At 47.1% G+C, this 21,233-nt stretch overlaps 1 protein-coding gene across 1 annotated transcript; it reads left to right on the top strand.

Annotated features, from left to right (window-relative positions):
- Positions 1–20,399, top strand: TMEM130 (transmembrane protein 130; the record flags this gene model as incomplete). Its single annotated transcript, XM_080940604.1, has 8 exons — positions 1–91; positions 5,724–6,029; positions 8,675–8,834; positions 9,932–10,098; positions 11,290–11,374; positions 15,611–15,813; positions 19,947–20,059; positions 20,250–20,399. 8 exons carry the CDS (start codon positions 1–3, stop codon positions 20,397–20,399), a joined length of 1,275 nt encoding a protein of 424 aa, XP_080796730.1.
- Positions 20,400–21,233: the final 834 nt, after the last annotated feature.

Genomic DNA, 21,233 nt, shown 5'->3' with positions numbered 1-21,233 from the left:
ATGGCCAAGGCCACCGACGTCTGGTCCGACCTCGCCCTCGTCTTCTGGTTCGCCTGTCTCCTGCCCTTGGGTCCTGCGAGGGTGGCCGCAGGTAAGCAAAAGCCTGCCTGGAGCTGTCCAGTAATGTCCAGAACCTAAGCCACCTTAGGTGCGTTCTGCCCCTTTGCCCAGAAATCACCCAGGCACCTGGGGTATCTCCTTGCTTCCCCTCCATCACTCTGCCCCGGGAAATATATCCATCCCTATGCTTGAGAGAGGAATAGGGAGCCATGAATGCATGCAGGAGGCCCCAGTGTGCTGAGAGAGGCCATCGCGCCTCAGCCATCCCGAGGGGGAACCGCCCCCTTGCCTGCATGGGGTAGCGCTTTTGCTATAAGATGTCACCCTTTTCTAGAGATTTCCACCGTGATTGCGTTGGCTAAGGGGTGGCACGGGTGCTAATCCACAGCCCAGGAGGCCAGTCTACCATTTCCTCCCTGGGAATGATGTTTTTAAATGAGATCTTGAGCCGACAGGTTTTTCCAAGGCTCACCAGGGACCCAGCTCTCCGCGATGAAAAGACCAACAGCAACCTTCTTGCCTCATTTTAGGAATAACAAACGACCCAGATTCGAGAATTGTCTGAAACCGGTGGGTTGTGAGCAGCTGAAAAAAAAAAAGTCATTTCTCACAGCACATCTGCCCATTAAAGGAGTGGCAATGGGAGGGAATAGGGGACCTGGAGTAAATTTATGAGAATTTAGAGCCATAAAGAGAATTTAAAAAACAATAACAAATACCTGCGTTTTTAGCATGAATTAGAGAATTTTTGTGGGAATTTTGAATTTTTTAAATCACCTGCAGCCCTCCCCCACCCCACCCCCACCCTGCTCCTGGAAATCCAACATAAAATTCATCTGAAAATGGACAGCCTGGTCCATTGGGTTGTATGTTTCTAGACGTTATGCGATTTAAATGACAAGAAATACACATTTATTTGTTTATTTAATTATCTATTTATTTTTATCTTGAGGCAGGATTTCTCTCTATAGCCCTGGCTGTTCTGGGACTCATCTAAAAAATGGACACCCTGATCCATCAGGTTTCATGTGCCTGGAAGTCGTGTGATTTAAATGATAAGAGGCACACATTTGTTTATTTATTTATTTATTTATTTATTTATTTATTTATTATTTTGAGGTCGATTGTGTGTGTGTGCGTGTGTGCGTGTGTGTGTGTGTGTGTGTGTGTGCGCGTGTGCGTGTGTGTGTGTGTGTGTGTGTGTGTGTGTGTGTGTAGTGCTGGCTGACCTGGCACTCACTCTGTAGACCATCCTGGCCTCCTGCCTACCTCAGGCTCTCCATTGTTGGGATTAAGGCATGTGCCAACATGTCAGATCATATTTATGTGACAAGGTCTTCATGAATTGCCCAGACAGGCCTCTAACATACACCCTTCTCCTTCAGCTTCTCCAGTGTTGGGATTATAAGCATATGTCACCAATACAGTCACTATTTATTTATTTATTTATTTATTTATTTATTTATTTTGAGATGGGATCTTATGTAGCCTAGGCTGGCCTAGAACTCACTATGTAGCTCAGGATGGCCTTGAACTCCTTATCCCTCTCACGGCACCTCTTTAATCCCAGCACATAGGAGGCAGAGCAGGTGGAGTTTTGAGTTATTTAGACCATCACAGGCCTGTTTGGCAAATGTTTTGTGCCTGCCTACATGTGCTATATGAAAAAGCCACAGTAATCATTTTCTAGAATGTTCCAGGGCTCCACATGTATCATGGGAAAACAATGGAGCCTGGAAACCATGTAGGGAAACTGAGGCCATATTTTTGAGACAGTTGTCTTTGTTTTGGCACATTTGGTTTTAAGTCATTTGAGGGTATTTGGGGTGCCCTTGCTTGAGTGGCTGTACCCTGTATTCCTAGGCTGTGTATTTGTCTGAGCTCCCCAACAGGAGAGATGACCTCAGATGAGCGGGGTAGCAGGGAATGCGCTGAGCCTGGTTCTTTCAGCTTCACCTGGTGCTGGTCTTCACCGTCCACCAAGGATGACCTTGAACTTCTAATCCTCCAGCTTTCACCTCCAGAGCTGTGGGATTATAGGTGTCACCACCACACTTGATGGAGCACCCGGCATAGGTCTCAGGGCAGTGATTCTACTAACTGAGCTCCACGCCCAGCCCCAGCTTCCAATCTGTTACTGCTGTTTCAGATGTTTTTGTTACTGGTGGCGTTTTGTTTTAGTTTTGAGACAGGTCTCATTAAGTAGCCCCAACTGACCTTTATATAGACCAAAAGCTAGCCTTGAACTGACCTTTATAGAGACCAAAAGCTAGCCTCGAACTCACAGAGATCTGCATATCTCTGTCTAAGTGCATTAAAGACATCCCCCATCATGCCTGATAACGCTTCAGTTTTTAATTAATTTTTAATTTTTAAATTTATTCTATTTATGTGAATTCCCATCTGTCTGTGAGTGTAATGTTCACATGTGTGTGCACACCTGTGAAATCTGGAAGAGGGCATCGGATCCCCAGGATCTGGAGTCACAGACAGGTGTGAGCTGTCCATAGTAGTGGCCAGGAATTGAACCTAGGTTCTTTGAAAGAACAGCAGGGGCTCTTAAGCACTGAGCCATCTCTCTAGCCCAGCTTCTGGCTCCTAAGACCACTGTGCTCTCCTCCAGGCAGGGCTGGTGGGAGTTTCAGTGAGCTGGGCAACCATTTGCAATTGCATCGTAAGCATCAGCGGGTCCTCCTTCTTCTCCAGCCAGCAGTTCCATTTCCATGGCAACCGATTTGCGTCAGTCCGATCTCACTGCAGATGCAGGATGGCAATTAACATGCGGCTTAGAGTCCCTGCCACCTTAGAGCCTCGCTCTGGTCTTTGTTCCTCCTCAACTGGAGTGGGAGGAAAGAAGGTGGGAGGGGGTTGAGGGGGAGATTCAAGAGCCCTGGAGAAAAGGAAGATGCTGCCTGCTAACAAGAGGGAGGGATAATAGCGCCAGAATGACAATAGTAGCCCATGCCTTTTGTATTACATTCTTGCCTGGGTGCTGTGTGCTCAGAGGATAAAGGCTCCTGCTGCCAAATTAGAATTTGATTCCTGGAACCCATATGTTAGATGGAAAAATCTGACCCCCTGCTACATGCACACGCATGCGCGCCTGCATACACACACACACACAAGCACACACACACACACACACAGATGAAAGATAGGTAAATGTAAAATACCTGACAAAAGCAGATTAAGGAAGGAAGGAAGGGTTTATTTCAGCTCACAATTCAAAAATACAGCCAATCATATTGGGGAAGCAAGGCAGCAGGAGCCATGGCAACTGGTATCACTGCATCTCTGTGAGTTCAAGACCAGCTCCTTCTACATTGGTAGTTCCAGGACAGTCAGGACTACATAAACCTTGTCTCAAAATCAAAACTAAACCAAACCTCACCACGTTGACAATATTAACCCTCAACCCCATGGCATTTTGGATGGCAGTGGTGGCCCATGCCTTTAGCATCTTGACTCAAACAGCTTTATAACTCAACAAATAAATTTGAAGGAAAGGAATTCATAATAGGGACATAGGGCTGAGGAACAGAAAGCGCTGAAGTCCAAGTCCCCTGTGGGGATTGAGAATTCTGTTGTGAGGTAAATAGAAGCACATTTGCAGATGGACTCCTCTCCTGGTTTTGCTGAAGACTCCAGCCGGTGTCTGTGAACACCCTCAGAGAGGGAGCACACCGTTCAGTTATAAGTAACCGCAGCACCTGTGGGGGTGGGGCACACAGAAGGGGTTCAGTCAGTAACCCCCGGGTGAGCAGTCTTCTGGGACAGTGCCAGGTGGCCTGGACCTTTTGCTACGTCTTCCTCTCCAGGAGTCACATGGCTCAGAAGTACCACTGAACACCTACCATACAGCTGTGTGTGTGCACACATGTGTGTGTAGGCGAGAGGCTGACCTGGGACGTCTTCCTCAGATTCTTTCCCCCTCAGACACTGCCTCATATTGACCAATAACGACAGACGGTTGGGATGAAACACTTGGAATTTTGCTAATGTGACTTTGAGACCAGTTTCTTGGTTTTAATTCAATTTGAACAATACAGTAGGGCAGAGAGCTTGCTGATCTCATTGGACTGACAGGTCAGCCAGCTCCAGAGATTGAGGGACAGGTATACATCACCATGCCTGGCTCTTTGTTTTGTTTTGGTTTTTTGAGACAGGGTTTCTCTATGTAGCCCTGGTTATCCTGGTGTCCTGGAACTCACTCTGTAGACCACGGCCTTGAACTCCTGCCTTTGCCTCTGCCTCTCGAGTGCTGGAACTAAAGGCCGTGCCTGACTTTTAAGTGGGTCTGAGGAATTGAACTCAGTTTTTCATGCTGTTCAGCTAGCACTCTTACCACGGAATCATGTCCCCAGCTCTATCCCCCAGTTCCTAATTACATATTGGGCACTTGACTGTGCACAAGAGAGAGGCACCTGACCTTTGTCCTCTGGGAATTAAAAGTACAGTGGGAGAGAAGGAGAAATCTTCGGTCCGTATGCTGGGAGGTAAGTGACAGTGGTGACAGTGGTGTTCCCAGCCTGTCAGGAGAGCACTGAGGGGTCAGGGGACAGAGCTTCCGGAAAGACTTACTGTGTGCCAGGAGGTGGAATGGGCATTCTTTTTACTGTTAGATTTGTTGCAGCAGAGTGCATGCCCAGGTCTTTACCCACTGAGCCACCATATCTGAAAGCTCCGAAGTCAGAGGACCAAAGCATCCTGGAAAGTGGAAGTTGTTCCATTTTTTTTTTTGTTTTTTAAAGACAATGTCTTGCTTTGTAGCCCTGGCTAGCCTAGAACTCATTATGTAAACCAAGCTGGCCACAAACTCACAGAGATCCATTTGCCTCAGCCAGTCTTGGAATTAAGAGCACTGACCACTGTGCCCCTCCTGTCTCTGCAAAGAGTTAAAGTGGCTGGCTCCCAGGTGGCAGCTGTCCAGATGTGAATCGAGACACCCCCCCCCCCCATTAGATCGCCTGCCAGAATCTTGTCTGGGCAACAAGAGGTGGGGCATACACAGTCAGGGCCAGGATGGAGCAGGAATCCAGATGGCTGCACATGGGACCCCTCGAAATGGAACAGAGTGGGGATGTCAGTGAGGGAGTGTGCCCAGAAAAGAGAAAGCCAGAGGCCTGACACTGAAGCTTGGCACTGCTGGCTTTTATTATTTTTTCTTTTTTCTTTCTTCCTTTTTGTTATTTTATTTAAAAAACAACACAACAGCAGCAGCAGCAACAGCAACAACAACAAAAAACAGGCTTGTATAGCACAGGCTAGCCTGAAATTCACTATGTAGCTGAGGATGGCCTCGAACTATTGGACTTTCCATTTCTACCTTCTGAGTGCTGAGATTATGGGTGTCTGCCACCCTGGTTTGTGGAGTGAAAGGATGGAACCCTACCTATTAAGCTATGACCCCACCCTCACCCCGTCTAGCCCCCCAGCCCAAGCAAGCTTTTTTTTTTTTTTTATCTTGACAAGGAAAGAGCAAAAGGAGCTCTGAGCAAACAGAAATATTCTATGTGCCTGCTGAGAGTGACCAGTAACTCCACATCCTTGTTAAACACTTGAGGCTGTAGTGACTGAGAGACAGAATGCTTAATCGGTGACTGGAAAGATAGCCGATGGGTTCCTGTCACCTTCCTGAACCCTGGCCTGCATGTGTCTCCTAGGTGTCTATAATCTTAGTCTTACTACTGATGGTCCTGCCACCATGGGCACTGAAGTGACCATCTCAGCCAGCCTGGTGGCCAAGGAAAATGGCAGCCTGCCCCTGCTTGCAGATGCTCACCTCTACCGTTTCCACTGGATCCACACACCCCTGACACTCACTGCCAAGACTGAGAAGAATCTAACCTCGACCATCCGCGTGGTAGGCAGCATGCCTGGGGACTTCCCAGTCTCTGTCTGGGTCACTGCTGTCGACTGCTGGATGTGCAAGCCGTTAGCCAGGAGCGCTCTAGTTCTCCCCATTAAAGGTGAGGATCTCCGAGGGCCTTTCTCCTTTACCTGTTTGCTCTCAAGCTCCCTCACGTATGCAACCCTGGGGGGGCCTCAAACACAGGGGGGCAAATGCTTCAACAGAAGGCCTGCCTTCAAATCTTGAGCTTGTGTGTATGCATGTATGTACATGTTCTTGTGCACATGCATGCAAGTGCATATGCACATACTGACCCGTGTGCTTCTACACCAGAACACAACCTCTGAGATTTCAGGCAGCATCTGCTTTTCTTTCTTTCTTTCTTTCTTTCTTTCTTTCTTTTTTAATGACAGGACCTCTCATTGGCCAGGAGCTCACTGATGAGACTAAGCTGGCTGGCCAGTAAGCCCCAGCACTGAGATGACAAATGTTATCCTCGGGATCAAATTCAGGTTTTCATGCATGTAGAGCAAGCACTTCACCAGCTGAGCCCCTTCCCCTGTTACCCAGCTCTTTGTGCAGAGAGAAATATCCAGCCTTGCTTGTTGACCATAATAGATGCAAATGCAAATCGCAGGCATCAACTCTTTCTTGGTTGTTCATGAAGTTAAAAAGAATCAGAAAATAGGGTTGGCAAGATGGCTCAGCAGGTAAAGGTGCTTGCTGCGGAGCTTGATAAACCGAGTTTGACCCCTAGGACCCATGTGATGAAGAGGATCCACTCCTGCAAAAGTCATCCTCTGACTTTAACACACACACACCAGGACATGAGTGCACACAGACAGACAGACAGACACATTAAATAAATAGAGGATAAATGTGATTCAAACATTTAATTTAAATGTTTTATTTAAAGAGGAGAAGGGCTGGAGAGTTGGCTCAGTGGTTAAGAGCACTGGCTGCTCTCAAAGACAACCCTGATTCGATTTCCGGTACCTACAAGGCTGCACACACTTGCCTGTAATTCTAGCCCAAGGTGATCCAACACCATCTCCTGACCTCCTAAGGCAGCAGGCACAGCACTCATATATATAAAGCAATAAGAAGAAAATGAAATAAGGAGCCTGGCCTGGAGAAATGGCTCAGTGGTTAAGGGCTCTTGCAGCTCTTGCAAAGGACCCAAGTTCAAATCTAGCAGCCACCTGGGGTTTGCAGTGGACATGAGTTCGTATCCAGGAAGTGAGCCTTTGTTTAGGCAATGGTTTATGCACAAGATGACGACAATAGCAAAAGATAAAAGATATAAATAAAACACACGACCTTTGGGGACTGACTAAAGACACTGAAATGATCTGTGTCTTTTTTTTTTTTTTCAAGACAGGGTTTCTCTGTGTATCCTTTGCTGTCCTGAAATTTGCTTGGTAGACCAGGCTGATCTAGAACTCACAGAGATCCACCTGCCTCTGCTTCTCGAGTGCTGGCATCAAAGGTGTGTGTCACCATACCCAGAAATCTATGGGCCTTTTTGTAGGGTGTAGGAGGAAGTCTTTCTGTAGAGCCCAGGGTGGATTTGAACTCAAGAAGATCTTCCTGCCTCAGTGTCCCCAGTGCTAGGATCATAGGCATATCCTGTGACACACAGCTAATTTATGGAACTATCTAAATTTCTTTTATTACATTTACTTATGTATTTATTTAGTGAGGGTGTAGATGCACATGGGTGCCTGTGCCGTGGTGTCCATGTGAAGGTCAGAGGACAACTTTCAGGGGTTGATTTTCTCTTTCTACTATGTAGGACCTGGGGATTGAACTCGTATCATCAGCCTTGATGGTAGGTGCCTTTGCCTATTGAGATGGTAAGAGCCATCTCAATAGCCCCAGTCCATGTAATTGTTAATCATGACCCTTACAGTGAGTTTATGATGCCCTGAGCAGAAATGCTCATGCTTGCAAAATTATAGAAAGTAAAGCAAGCACAGAATCATGTAACTAATCCATACACTCTGCTATGGATGCAGTTGCCATGGAGTCCAGAAGAGGACATCAGGTATCTCAAAGCTACAGCTACAGAGTACCAAGTGCTCCTAACCATTGAGTCGGCTCTCCCCCTGTACCACCAACTGTGTGTGTGTGTGTGTGTGTGTGTGTGTGTGTGTGTGTGTGTGTTGGGGAGATGGAACCTAGAACCTGAGTGTTAGGCAACTGCTTCACTACTGAGCCACATCCCAGCTCCTCCTATAATCTTTAAATTATCTCCTTATGCCTTTCAGTGTCTGATGCAGCGTATTCAGTCGTTAGTAGCCTCTATTGCTTAGAGCCCAGTAACAACAGCAAAAATAGTCTGTGTGTGTTCAATTCTGAGGCAAAGTTATCTGCCTAGAGATAAGGTCCCTTGTCCCAGGCTGACCTCTGACCCACTGTGTAGCCAAGGATGGCCTTCAACTCTTGGTCCTCCTGCCCCAGCCTCCCAGGTACTAGAATTACAAGTGTGGGCATCGTGTCCTGCTTCAGCCTGTACGTTTCTTCCTGGTGGGTATCTCCTGAAAGGGAAGTGGGGGCAGGGCACAGGTTGAGCACTCAACACCTGCTGTGAGTCCCTGCCAGCAGGGGATGGGGGAATGGCCGGAATGTCTCAGTGGAAGACCATTCATGGGGTCCCCCACTGCACATGGCTGAGCCAGGGAGTGGCTGCTCCGCACCAGCCCAAGGTGACACTCTGCCTTTAGTGCCTATATGAACTCACTCTCCCTTGATATTTCTCAGAGTCCCTTGTGGGAAACCTAGTCGTTACCCAAAACACCTCCCTGTCTTGGCCGAACTCCTATATCACCAAGCGAAGCCTTAGGCTGTCCTTTCTTCTTCATGACCCGAGCGACTTCTTCAAGTCGGCGTCCTTCTTCTACCAATGGGACTTTGGAGACGGGTATGCATTTATTTTTCCTCCCTCCCTTCCTCCCTCTCCCCTCTCTCCCTCCTTCCCTTCCTCCCTCCCTCCCTTCCTCCCTTCCTTCTTCCCTCCCTCCCTCCCTTTCTCTCTCCCCCTTCCTTTCTGCCCCCCTCTTCTGTAGCATCTCAGTATGTAACCTAAGCTGCCCTGGGGCTCATGAAACAAACCAGGCGTCCTGGAGGATCAGAGGGATTGGGCCACCAAGAACCCTGGGGATCAATCAGACTCAGGTCTTTGGGCTTGGTATCCACTGAGCCATTTTATTAACCTCAAATTTGTAGTTTTAATTGTTCTTCTCCCCCTTCCTTTTCATTTTTTTTAGGACAGGGTTTCTCTTTGTAGCTCTGGCTGTCTTGTAACTCGCTCTGTAGACCAGGCTGGCCTCAAACTCAGAGATCTGCCTACCTTGGCCTCCTGAGTCCTGAGATTAAAGGCGTGTGCCACCACCTCCTGGTCTTGGCTTTTTCTTTTCTTTTTTCAAGGTTTGTTTTTATTCTTTTTGATCATGTGAATGTGTGTTCATGTCTGTGTGTGGAGATTGCATATGAGTGCCCAGTGCCCACGGAGGCCAGAGGAGGGTGACAGATCACCAAACATGGGTTTTGGGAACCGACTGAACGAGGCCCTCTGTAGGAGCAGTTAAAACCTCTGTATGGTTTTCACCACTGAGAATTTTTCCAACCCTAAGAAAGACTGAAAGCCTGGTATAGTGACATAGGCCTGTCATTCCAGAGGTGTGGATGGGAGGAACAGAACGTGGCTATCCTGGACTACAGAGCGGGTCCAAGGCTATCCAGGGCTCACAAGACTCTCCCCACCAAAGACAAAAATCGAACTAACAGAAACAGAAAGCTAGAACCAACAAATTCAAATTTAATTGCTATGGATTGTTGTTTGTTTTGATTTTTGGGACGGAGCTTGTCTGTATAGCCCAGCCTGATCTTGAACTTAAGATCCTCCTGCCTCAGCTTCCCAAGTCATTACAGGTGTTTCCATGATGCCTTGCTGGATTCACTTCCGAATTACCAAAAGGGGAAACAGTGACGTCTCTGTCCCTTCTTGTCATCTCATAGGACCGTGTTGCTAACTGACAACTCTGTGGTGTATTACAACTATTCGAGCCCTGGAACCTTCACGGTGAAAGTCAGGGTGGTGGCGGAATGGGAGCAGATAAAGCCAGACACCACCAAGGGTATCATACAGAAGACTGGCGACTTCTCAGCATCATTAAGGCTGCGGGGTAGGTTTCCTGCCATATTGGCTCCGCCCGAGGAACCCCAGAAAACACTCCTTCCAGATACAGGCAGCCACTCTCTGCCCCCAGAGCCTGAGCTTGACCTGCCACAGCTGGTCCTTGATGCTCCTTGACCCCAGTCAATACAGTTCAGGTCAAAGCTGGCTATAGAGGGTGGGAAGCCTCTGTCTAGCTAATTGACCTTGCACAGTTTTCAGAGATTTCTTTGTGTGTGGGTGGGGGGTGTGTGGGTATGTGCATGATGTGTATGTGCAACTGAGCCCACACTTAACACATGTGTACAGGTGGGTATGCATACATGTGCATTTGCATTTGGAGGTCAGAGAGAGAAAACCTTGAGTTTTCAGATGCTAGTCCACCTTTTAAAAATTAATGATTGTTTTTGACAGTGTAGCCCTGACTTACCTGGAACTCACAGCGATCCCCCTGCCTCTATCTCCAAGTGCTAGAATAAAAGGAAGGAGTCACCTGTCCTGGTCCAACAGCATTCTTTTGAAACAAGTGTTGGCTGACCAGTGACTTTCAGGGATCCAAACATCTCCACTTTCCCAGCTCTGGGTTTATAAGCCTGTGAGGAGCCGAGGGTACAATTAGGTCTAGTCTTTACCAGTTGCTCTATTTTGATCTCTGCGGGAACCTGAAGGCAGAACTGCTTACTAATCCACAAAACATTACCCACAACCAGGGAACTTGTGTCAGGGAAGTACAGCAGAAACTATGGAAGACTGCCAAGTGTCAGCTCACTCACCAGCTCAGGCTTGGCTACCTTTCCTATACTGCCCAGGACCACCTGCCTAGAGAATGTTGCTGCCCACAGTGGACATTGAGATAATCCATCACTGACATGTTCACAGGCCAGTCTGAATCCTGGCAATCCCTCAATTGAGAAGCACCTTTCAGGTGACTTTAGGCTGTGTCAAGTTGAGTGAGGTAACTAACTAGGTTACCAGACAAAGTGTCTCTCCAGGCCTGGTGAGGATTTCCTTGCCTTTGGTAATGGTTGGTGCTTTTCTTGTGGCATAGTCAGTGGGTGGGAGAGCTGGCTCCAGTTGCCTCCCTGTGAGCCAGCGCCAGAAACAGAGGCAAGGACACAGAGGTGGCCATACAGCCTAAGGGGCTGTGCACCTTGTGTCAATCCTTAGCCACTGGATCTAATGGGCTCCTCCTTCCTTACAGAGTCACTTCAAGGCATCCAGATTATGGGGCCCACCCTCATGCAGACATTCCAAACGCTGACAATGACCATGAACTTTCTCGGGAGGTGAGTGAACCCCTAGAGTGTTGTGTAGGTGTTCTGTGGCCTCTCCACACTACTAGTACCGGTAGAGAGCCTAGAGGAAGGATGCTACTATTCTGTCCCAAGGCTATGAACTGGGGAAGAACGGCCTCTGCACCATGTGCTTCCAGGTTCTTGGTCTCTTAGCCAAATAATTAAAAATAAGGGCTGGCATAGATTTCGAAAAGAAGTGAGATATTCAGAATGAAGCAACCGTATGGATTAGAACATTGGTTCTCAACCTGTGGGTCATGACCCCCCTGAGGGGAATCAAATAATATGAGCATGAGGTACTACATTAAAGGGTTGCAGCATTAGGAAGGTTGAGAACCTCTGGATCAGACCGAGACACTGTCAAGATGGACAGCAGGTAACATGGAGTGAGAGTATTCAAGGGTCCCGGGTTACAGCCTGGCACCTCTCTTTATGGAGTTTAAAAGCAGGAGGGGCTGGCTATTAACAAGCATACTTTGGCCGGTTCTCTGCTTTAATTGATAGTGTAGATCATATGTTTTCCCTAGCACAATATATCCCTTCCCATAATGCATCTGATTTTTATCATATGCCCACCAAATTATATGTATTTTTAATCTTGATTTATTATCCTCTCTTACAGTATTTTATTTGTAACAATTGTTTTAGGTTTATTTATTTTGCATGTAGGAGTGTTTGGCTTGCATATTTGTCGATGTACCATGTGTGCCTGATGCCCTGGGAGGTCAGAAGTGGGTGTCCAGTCCCCTAGAACTGGAGTTACAGATGGCTGTAACTGTGTGGGTGCTGGGGATGGAACCGGGGTCTTCTACAAGAGCATCAAGTGTTCTTAACCACGGAGCCATTGCTCCAGTTCACTCATGACCAATTGAGCACATGCATATGACGGTAAAAGGGGATACCCCTAAAAGTTTACTAGAGACCACACTTTTTGGTTTACAATCATGCACCCCAAACTGGTGCAGGGTCACATAGCACTACAAGAAGTTTATGTGGATTCTCTCATCCCTGAGGGGCAACCAGGCCTTGGGGGACATTAGTTAGCATTACAATACATAGCAAAAGATCAATACCTCCCCACCATGAATTGTTGGCCCAAAGAAACCCATTTCTGCCCTAATTTGCTGCCTGGGGAATCTTGTTAGAGCCATGAAAAAAATTAACTAATACACCTCAACATCAGCCATTCCAGATGCAAGAAGAGTTGGCCTGGGACCCTAAGGAGACCCCAGGCTAGTGATGCAGAGGTGTGTACCCAACACTAGATAGTGGCAGGGGATAGAACTGTGCTCAGATGGCACCCAGGGGAAGATTGAGCACTTCCTGAAGGAGGAAGATGGGGAGGCTTCATGGAGGAGGTGGCAATGAAGCAGAATCTGAAAAGCCAAGCAAACTTTGAAAGGGTGAAAAATTTTGGTATCCACCTGTCACCATAGAGGTTTTGAGTGCCAGTCTCTAACTTAACTCCTCCTCCTCTGTCTTTGGCCCCTCTGCTCACTCTTCCTGTTTGTGTGCCTAAGAAACTTACAAACATGGTCTTAAGAAAGTCAGCAGTAGCATTTGTTGTCCAGTCTTTGTATGTTGAGAAAGGCGAGGGGCTTAACTGACGTCCCGGCTGGAACAGTCTGAAAGGTTGGATGAGCCACGGTCATCTGGAGTTAGCAGTCCTTTCAGAAGCTGTTCTAGAAGCAAGTCTCTGGAAGCAGTATCCTGAAGCAGGATGGGTCAGGGATCTGGAACAGCAGGTTTCAGCATCTCAGAATCCCCAGGGGTGAATCCTGTCCGGGCTGTCTTCCTGGTCTTCCATTCTGCAATATACAAACCTTACAAGCAGTACATTGTCCTAATACTATAAGTTGGGATAGATGGTTGGGGTCATTTTGTGAGTTATCGATAGGTTGTCATTTTAGGAGATAATTATAGATAATCATGGTCTTTGATAGGAAGGAAATTAAATAGAGAGGTTAGATCAGGAATTTCTTTCCTTTTCTCTATTTTTCTTTCTTCCTTAGGTTAAAAAGGGGGGAATTGAAACGAAAAGGAAGATATAGAAATATGAGAAATTAGATAAATAAGACAAATAAAGGCAGATGAATCAAAAAACATTTTGTAGCCATAATCTCACATCGGTAGAGATCTTTATATTTTAATGCAAAATCGAGGTTATATTTTGTTACATTGGTACAGAATTGGTACAAAACTAAACCTGTATAGCAATACAGGTTTAAGGTTTTCATTTGGTATAAATCTTTCTATATCGACACAAAACTTAAGATTAACTTTGTTACAATATAATATATGTATGTTTCACCTCTTATATAGATATTATGCCTATGCAACCTATTTAATAATACAAGGTTTAGTTCCAGTTCTTTTAATAACTACTATTACAAACTGTTTAGAATAATTAAGTATTGCAAGTTATTTATGGTCATGTTAGATACTAATCTGGATTATCAGAAAAATATACATCCTGGGTTATACAGATAATAGGTAGCTGGAGAAGGGCAGCATTGCTTGTTCAGACACACTATGATAGATGGTCTTCAAAACCTCAGAGGACCACAAAATATGGCATTTAGAATTATTGCACTATTAAAAGGTCTTTTGACCGAGACAGGCCTGCTCCTGATAGAGCCCCGCTCTACTTCAACAGTGATGAGCACTGATACCTCCATATGGAGTTGCTTTAATTGTAGCAGGCTAGCCACTGGGCAAAGAGAATGCCCCAAATTCATCTGCAGACAGTATGTTGTCCATAAAGGGCAGATTCAGGGAAGCCGACCGCCAAGCTCTGTCAAGACAGAGTAAGCTAGTCTTTCATAATTCCTGATTCACAAAAGGTCTGTCAGACGTCCTGGGCCAGAAGGCTGAAGACAGATGCTCCAACGTTATAGGGACAATTCTGGGGACCGTCCAGGCAGTCAGCTGTCTCTGCCATGTCTATAATTTTTGAAAGCTATTTTCCTGCACTTCCGGCATACTCAGGTCTCAGATGGAGTTATAGTCTCACAATGAAGCTTACGTTGTTTAGGACTTAAGAAGATGTTTAGGTCTCAGAAGAGATTTTTTAATTGATAATACAAATTAAGATAGAAATTTATTTAAATCCAGAACCCTGAACTCACCAAGATAGGATAGAAAATAAAACACCTTCCCCTACGTCGCTGAATACAAACTGGACATTTTAAATGCATCTCTTAATAATTTTCATAACTGTTCATAATTGTTCCTGATATATTGTTATATATATGTTTATTATTATAAGACAAAGATTCTTTTTTAAATTTAGACAGAGAATGGGAATTGTTGAAGTTTTGATCTTCTGCTATGTATCATAAGGCTAAATACTGGCCCCCAAGACCTGGTTGCCCCCAGGGATGAGAGAATCCACGCTTATATCAAGTCATGCTGGGTGGCCTTGCTCCTTAACTTAAAACCGTTGGCTGAACAACATTACCAACAGCCTGTAGATGGGCAGAAGAGAGATAGGTGGATTTAGTTCCCAGGCTTGGGGTTTGAGGCAGGACCATGAAAGAAGAGAAGAAGGTGGAGGGAGGAGAAGCTGCCGTGAGGTAGGTGAGTCATGAAAACATGGCCACAAGGGCTGGCCAATCAGAGTTAAGAGCTGCCCAGATGAAACATGGTGAGTTATAACTCAGTACTGTGGATAGGGAAGGAGAGTCTAATAGCTTAGGGGGTAGGTATCTGCCCAGCTCTAGTGCGTAAGGTTTATTATAAATGTAAAAGGTGTATGTGTTTTGTCAGGGAACTGAATGACCTAAGGCTGGAGAAACCCCCGATCGAGATGAATGTTTACAAGAGGGAGGCATAGCAGAAGGCTTTTCAGACGGCTGGTCACATGGCATCCACAGTCAGGAAGCAGAGAATGATGAATGCGGGCGCTCAGCTTGCTTTCGCTTTTTACTTAACCCCAAACTGTAACTCACTGCACGGTGCTCCCTACATTCAGGGTGGGCCTCCCCACCTTGATTAACTTAACCTAGAAACCCTGGCACAGACATGCTCCGAGGTTTGTTTCCATGGCAATTCTAAGTTCTACTAAAGGGATAGTTGGACTTTGAACCATTGCCTGGGACAGGGCAGGCTAGTATCCTGTGTGGAAAGGACTCTGAAATTTCTGCCCTACTCAGTTTCTCTGGGCTTAGTCTGGGCTCCTGCTCCTTACCAAGGCCTTTCTGAAAATGTGTATCTGTTTTTCTGCAGCCCACCTCTGCATGTGTGCTGGGGCCTCAAGCCACAGTGCCTCCCACTGGAGGACAGAGAGTGCCACCCTGTCTTGGTGACCCGGACGTCTTTTAACCTGAGCCACGTCTTCCAGGACCCTGGGGATTACTGCTTCATCTTCCGTGCTGAGAATGCTATCAGCAAGGCTCACCAGTACCACAGGATTCAGGTGTGGCCCTCCAGTAAGTGACACCTTGCCTTCTGTGCAGTGCCATACAGGTATCTAAAACCCTGCCATCCCCTCTGGTGACCAGCTGATCACTTGGTAGCTGATCCTACCAAGGTCATCAAGACCTATCAGCACCAAGGTCATAAGTAGTTCTCCTGGATAAAGGAACAATTCACATTTCAATGACCAAGTGACAGCTGCCACCACCATCCACACTCCGCCAACATTGTCACCACCAGATTCCTCCAACAACCAACACTCCACCTCTCGGCACCAACTGGAAACTCCGCCATGATTATCCTGAACACTCTGCCCACCTTAGTACCAACAACAAACTTCACCAAAACCAAAAATGGGACCATCTCAGCTCCACCACCAACTCCACCAGTACCGTCTCTGGCACTCTGTTAACTTCAGCACCAAACACCACCAGGGTCATTCTTAACACTGTACCAATCTAGGTACTCCTAGCAAGCTGTACCAATGCCCTAACACTTTTATACCTCCACCCAATTCCATGAACACCACCACCAACACTTTGAGGGGGTGGCTTGAGACAGGGTCTCACTGTGAAGCCCTGGCTGTCCCGGAACTCTATAGACCAGGCTGGCCTCGAACTCACAGATCTACGTGCCCCAGCCTCCTAAGAGCTGGGATTAAAAGTGCGTGTCACCAATGCCTGGTTCACCACCAATACGTTGCCAGCACCAACGCTACCACCAAACGCCATCAATGTCCCCTACACTCGACTGACTTCATTACCTCCACTAAATACTATTTACAATACTCTACCCACCCCAGTACCACCACCAAACTCCAACAGTTCAATTCCCAGCACCCACATGGCAGCTCGCGGCTACCTGGGACTCCAGTCCCAGAGATGACACTTTCTTTTGGATTCCGCAGGCACCGTATGCACAGATTGCACAGATGTACGTACAGGGAAAAGAATCGTACACATAAAAACATTTAAGAGAGGGGGAAGAGGAAGCAGTAGCCTGTGTCTGTCACCCCACTACTAGGGGCAGAGATATGGAGACCGGACGGTTCCTTAGGCTCCCCAGCATGCCAGTCTAGCCAAACTGGTGAGCCCCTGAGTTCAGCAAGGAACCCTGTCTAAGGAAAATGAGGGAGAAGCTAGGTGTAGTGGGGCATACCTACAATTTCAGTCTTTGGGAGGCAGAGGCAGGCAGAGCTTTGTAAGTTCAAAGAAAGCCTTGTTTACGTTGAAATTCCAGACCAGCCAGGACTACCAAGTGGGACCCTGTCTTAAATGAACAACCCCCCAAAAATGAGCTAACAAGATGGCTCAGTGGGTAAAATGCTTGCCATTAAGGTTGTCAATCTGAGTTCTATCCCCAGGAGGGACATGGTGTGAAGGAGACCAAAAACAAGGTGGGGGCTGTAGAGAGTAATCTGGGAAGACTCCTGATGCTAACCTCTGACCTTCACAACACGTGTGCACAGGGAGGTACATCTGCACACACGCACTAAGGAACACCACCTTTTCTCAGGAAGCAGCGTCATGCTGGTGCAGGAAGGGCTACCACCCGCTGAACCAGCACATTCACATCCCTGTTTTCTCTTGGCAGCCTCATGGGGCAGCATGGGTATCACGTAGCATGGTCAGAGGCAGGATTTGAACCCACGACCACTCCACCATGCTTTCCTTGGGAAGAGGCTTTGTGGGTGAGGCAGAGATACTGCACTGCTTAGAAGGGGCTGTATTAATTATTTCTACATCACTGCCGACCAGATTTCTGACCAAACAACTGGCACTGTTTCAAGAGGAAGGATTCTGAGAGTTTTCCCCATAGTTGCTCAGCTCTGTGAACATGGGTAAATCATGGGTGGGAGTGAGTAGATGGAACCAGAGAAAAGCGCAACATACATCATGGGTGACCGGAAGTAGGCAAAGGAGACACAGGAAGGACTCAGAACAAAACGCCCTCATATCCATGGTGACATCAACTTTTATTTCCATCTCTGATGCTGTGATAAAATCCTGATGAACAGCAACTTGGGCAGGAAGGGATTTATTTGGCTTTCATGTCTAGGGTGTGGTCCATCACTGAGGGAAGTCAAGACAGAAACTCAATGCTGCTAGTCAATACCACATCCACACTCAAGAGCAGAGAATATTTCCCTCTTACACAGCATAACACCCCAAACTAGGAAATGGTGGTACCCATATTCAGCACATTGCCATTTTAGAATCAAGACACAGGGGGCAGGAGAGATGGCTCAGCAGTTAAAAGCACTGACTGTTATTCCAGAGGTCCTGAGTTCAATTCCCAGTAACCATGTGGTGGCTCACAACCATCTGTAATGGGATACAATGCCCTCTTTTGGTGTGTCTGAAGACAGCGACAGTGTACTCATAAAAATGAATAAATAAAAAAAAGAATCAAGACATAGTCACGTCATAGGCCAGCCTGATCTAGGTTATCCTTCAACTGAGACTGTTTTCCCAGGTTAGCCATTACATTGTCAAAGCCCCTCCCTGCTCCCTCTTATCCTTTCCCAAGATGTCACTTAGTTATGAGTCTATCAAGAGATGAACTCATTGATTGGGCCAAAGCACTCAGGAGCTAATCATCCGTGGAAACACCCAGAGAGATGTTCTTTGCTCATGTTACAATCCAGTCCCGTTGACACAGGAACCAACAGGGATTGTCCCTGTGTTCATGGTGAAGACTCTAAAGCCACACGATTCATTCTTCTCAACTAGTCATCGACTCCGGCCCACGCATCGCGGGTGGGGGATTTGACTGCTCCTAATAAGGTGCTATTGAATGAAAGCAAAAATAAAATAGTAAGAGGAGGAGGGCATGGTGGTAAAATTTTTACTATAGATACAAGAGAGAGGCAAGCAGAGGCAGGACTCCAGGCTGAACGTGGCCAGCAGACTAAACCCGATCATGAAGGCAATGGAAGAGAGGGAGAACAAGAAAGGGGTGGGTCACCAACGGAGGTGGCCTGGGTCAAAGATCAAGAGACAGGTGTGGCCAAAACCGTTATATAGGAATCAGGCTAGGGGAGGAGAAGTGGGAGCCCTTGGGAGAGAAAGGTTTAGGGTAGAAGGCATGGCTAGACGTGCTGGGAGGAGCCACGGGTACTAAGGGGTGCTGGAAGAACTGGGAGGAGCCACTGATACCAAACGAGGCTTGTCCCAGGTTTTTTTGAGATCAAACAACTACAAAACAGATTGTATTTTTACATGTATTTAAAGATGTATGTGAGTACACTATCACTGTCTTCAGACACACCAGAAAAGGACATCGGATCCCATAACAGATGGTTGTGAGCCACCATGTGGTCATTGGGAATTGAACTCAGGACCTTTCGGAAGAGCACTCAGTGCTCTTAACCACTGAACCATCTCTCCAGCCCCCATGAATTTAACTGTTCTCATACTTCATTTTATTTATTCTCCTTTGTGTGTGTGTTAAAGGCCCAGGTATATCCCTGAGTTTTATATTAACGATCATTTTCTGGGGGGCTGGGGAGATGGCTCAGCAGTTAAGAACACTTGTTGCTCTTATAGAGGACTCAGGCATTCTTGATTTCAAACAAAAAGTCGAAGGAACCCAAGGAACAACACTAGAAGTTGCCCTGATTTTTGCATGCATACACACTTGTGATCATGGGCCTGCGCACACACATCTGTGTACCTGCACACCTGCACACATAATATACCCACACACTCACAAACACATGCACGTGCATGACAGCACACACATACACACTCACTCAACATCAGCAGTTTAAGAAAACAATTATTGTTTACTTATTGTGTGTGCTTTTTTCCCCTTTTGTTTGTCTTTTCAAGAGAGGGTTTCTCTGTGTGTACCCCTGGCTGGACAGCAACATGTTATATAGACCAGGCTGGCCCTGAACTCAGAGATCTGCCTGCCTCTGCCTCCTGAGTTCTGGGATTAAAGGTGTGTATGTTACCACCTCCCGGTTATGGTGTGTGCTTGTATGTGTGTGCCACAACACACATGTGGAGGCCAGGGACAATTTCCACGAGTCAGTTATCTTTTTACTTCCGTGTTTACTTCTGGGATCAAACGCAGGTCATTAAGCTTGGCAGCATTTGAACCCCAGCTACCTGGTTATTTAACCTCCTTCTCTCCCTCCCAGGCTTCCAGCCGTTTGTCTTTGCTTTCCCGTGTGCCACGCTAATCACCGTGCTGCTGGTTTTCATCATGTACATGACTGTGCGGAGCGCTGCTAACCAGAAGGACGTAGTGGAGGTAGGTGTTCTGTAGGATGCAGGCTAGACCGCTGAGCTTTATCTAGGAGAGGATACGATAGGCAGATGCCCTGGAGGGGGGCGGGGACTTGCTAAGTCTAAGGTTTGGAATGATGCACAGAAGAGGCATTATTGACAGGTAGGATTGCTGACAGGTGACTGATTTTGACTTTTCCCCTTTATCTGACAAGAGCCCTGGAGTCACCGGGCTCAAGTGTTGCTGCCAGGTGTGCTGCGGTTCCCTCTTTCTGGACACGCCGTCCGAGTACATGGAAATCGTCCGAGAGAACCACGGGCTGCTTCCCCCCCTCTACAAACCCGTGAAAACGTACAATGTGTGAACTCCCACCCCATACCTCTCAGTATTTGCCCATCACCCATCGGGAGCTTTGAGCAGGGTGGCCTACGCTACTGAGCAGGAGGGGTTTACACAGGTGTGACCGTGTGTAACAGACTGGTCACTGATCTGTACAGTTCAGCCGCTGTCATCGTCCTTTGTGTCACCTCCCTGCTGTCATCTACTCATCAGTCTAGTCAGTGCTGTGAGCTGTTCCCAGTCACCCTCCCCCCTCTACCAAGCAGGATTCCGATCTTTGGTGTGTTGTGTTAAGACTCTCCCAAGGCTGCCCCTTGCCCATTGCTTTCGTATTAGCATGTCCATTGCTCACTGGGGATTCATGAGATCTCTAGCAATGCAGCTCTGCACGAACCAGAAGGAACAAGGAAGGAGGTCACAGATGGCTAAGGATAGTGGGAGGTGACGAAAGCTCAGATGGGCATGCTCACAGCATGGAAGGCCACACGTGGGTATCATGGAGCACCTCAGAGGATTTGCTGTGTGTCTGTAAGGCTTGTTGCTGGACTTGAATTAGACCTCAGAGGTGATACCCAAGCCCAGCCTCGACCCCCCTCTGTCTTTTGTCTCTATAGTTCCATTACCAGGCCAATCTGTTCCCTGCCTGCTCTCCGGAAGCTGGGTGGGGGATGGGGACAGAATGAACATCCCGTGAGTGTAGAATGCTTTGTAAATGGACCCTCTAAATCTGGTAAGATCAATGTCCACCGAGAAAAATATTTGGAGCAAACAGAAAGGTTGAGCTAGTGAGGACTTGGGATAGCAACCTTGCTCTACTGAGTCTTGATGTCTGCGATCTCTCTCTCTCTCTCTCTCTCTC

Source organism: Micromys minutus (assembly GCF_963924665.1).
Source record: "Micromys minutus genome assembly, chromosome: 29".
Taxonomy (NCBI): domain Eukaryota; kingdom Metazoa; phylum Chordata; class Mammalia; order Rodentia; family Muridae; genus Micromys; species Micromys minutus.
Note: the sequence above shows the minus strand (reverse complement) of the source record. Positions and strands in the feature narration are given on the sequence as shown.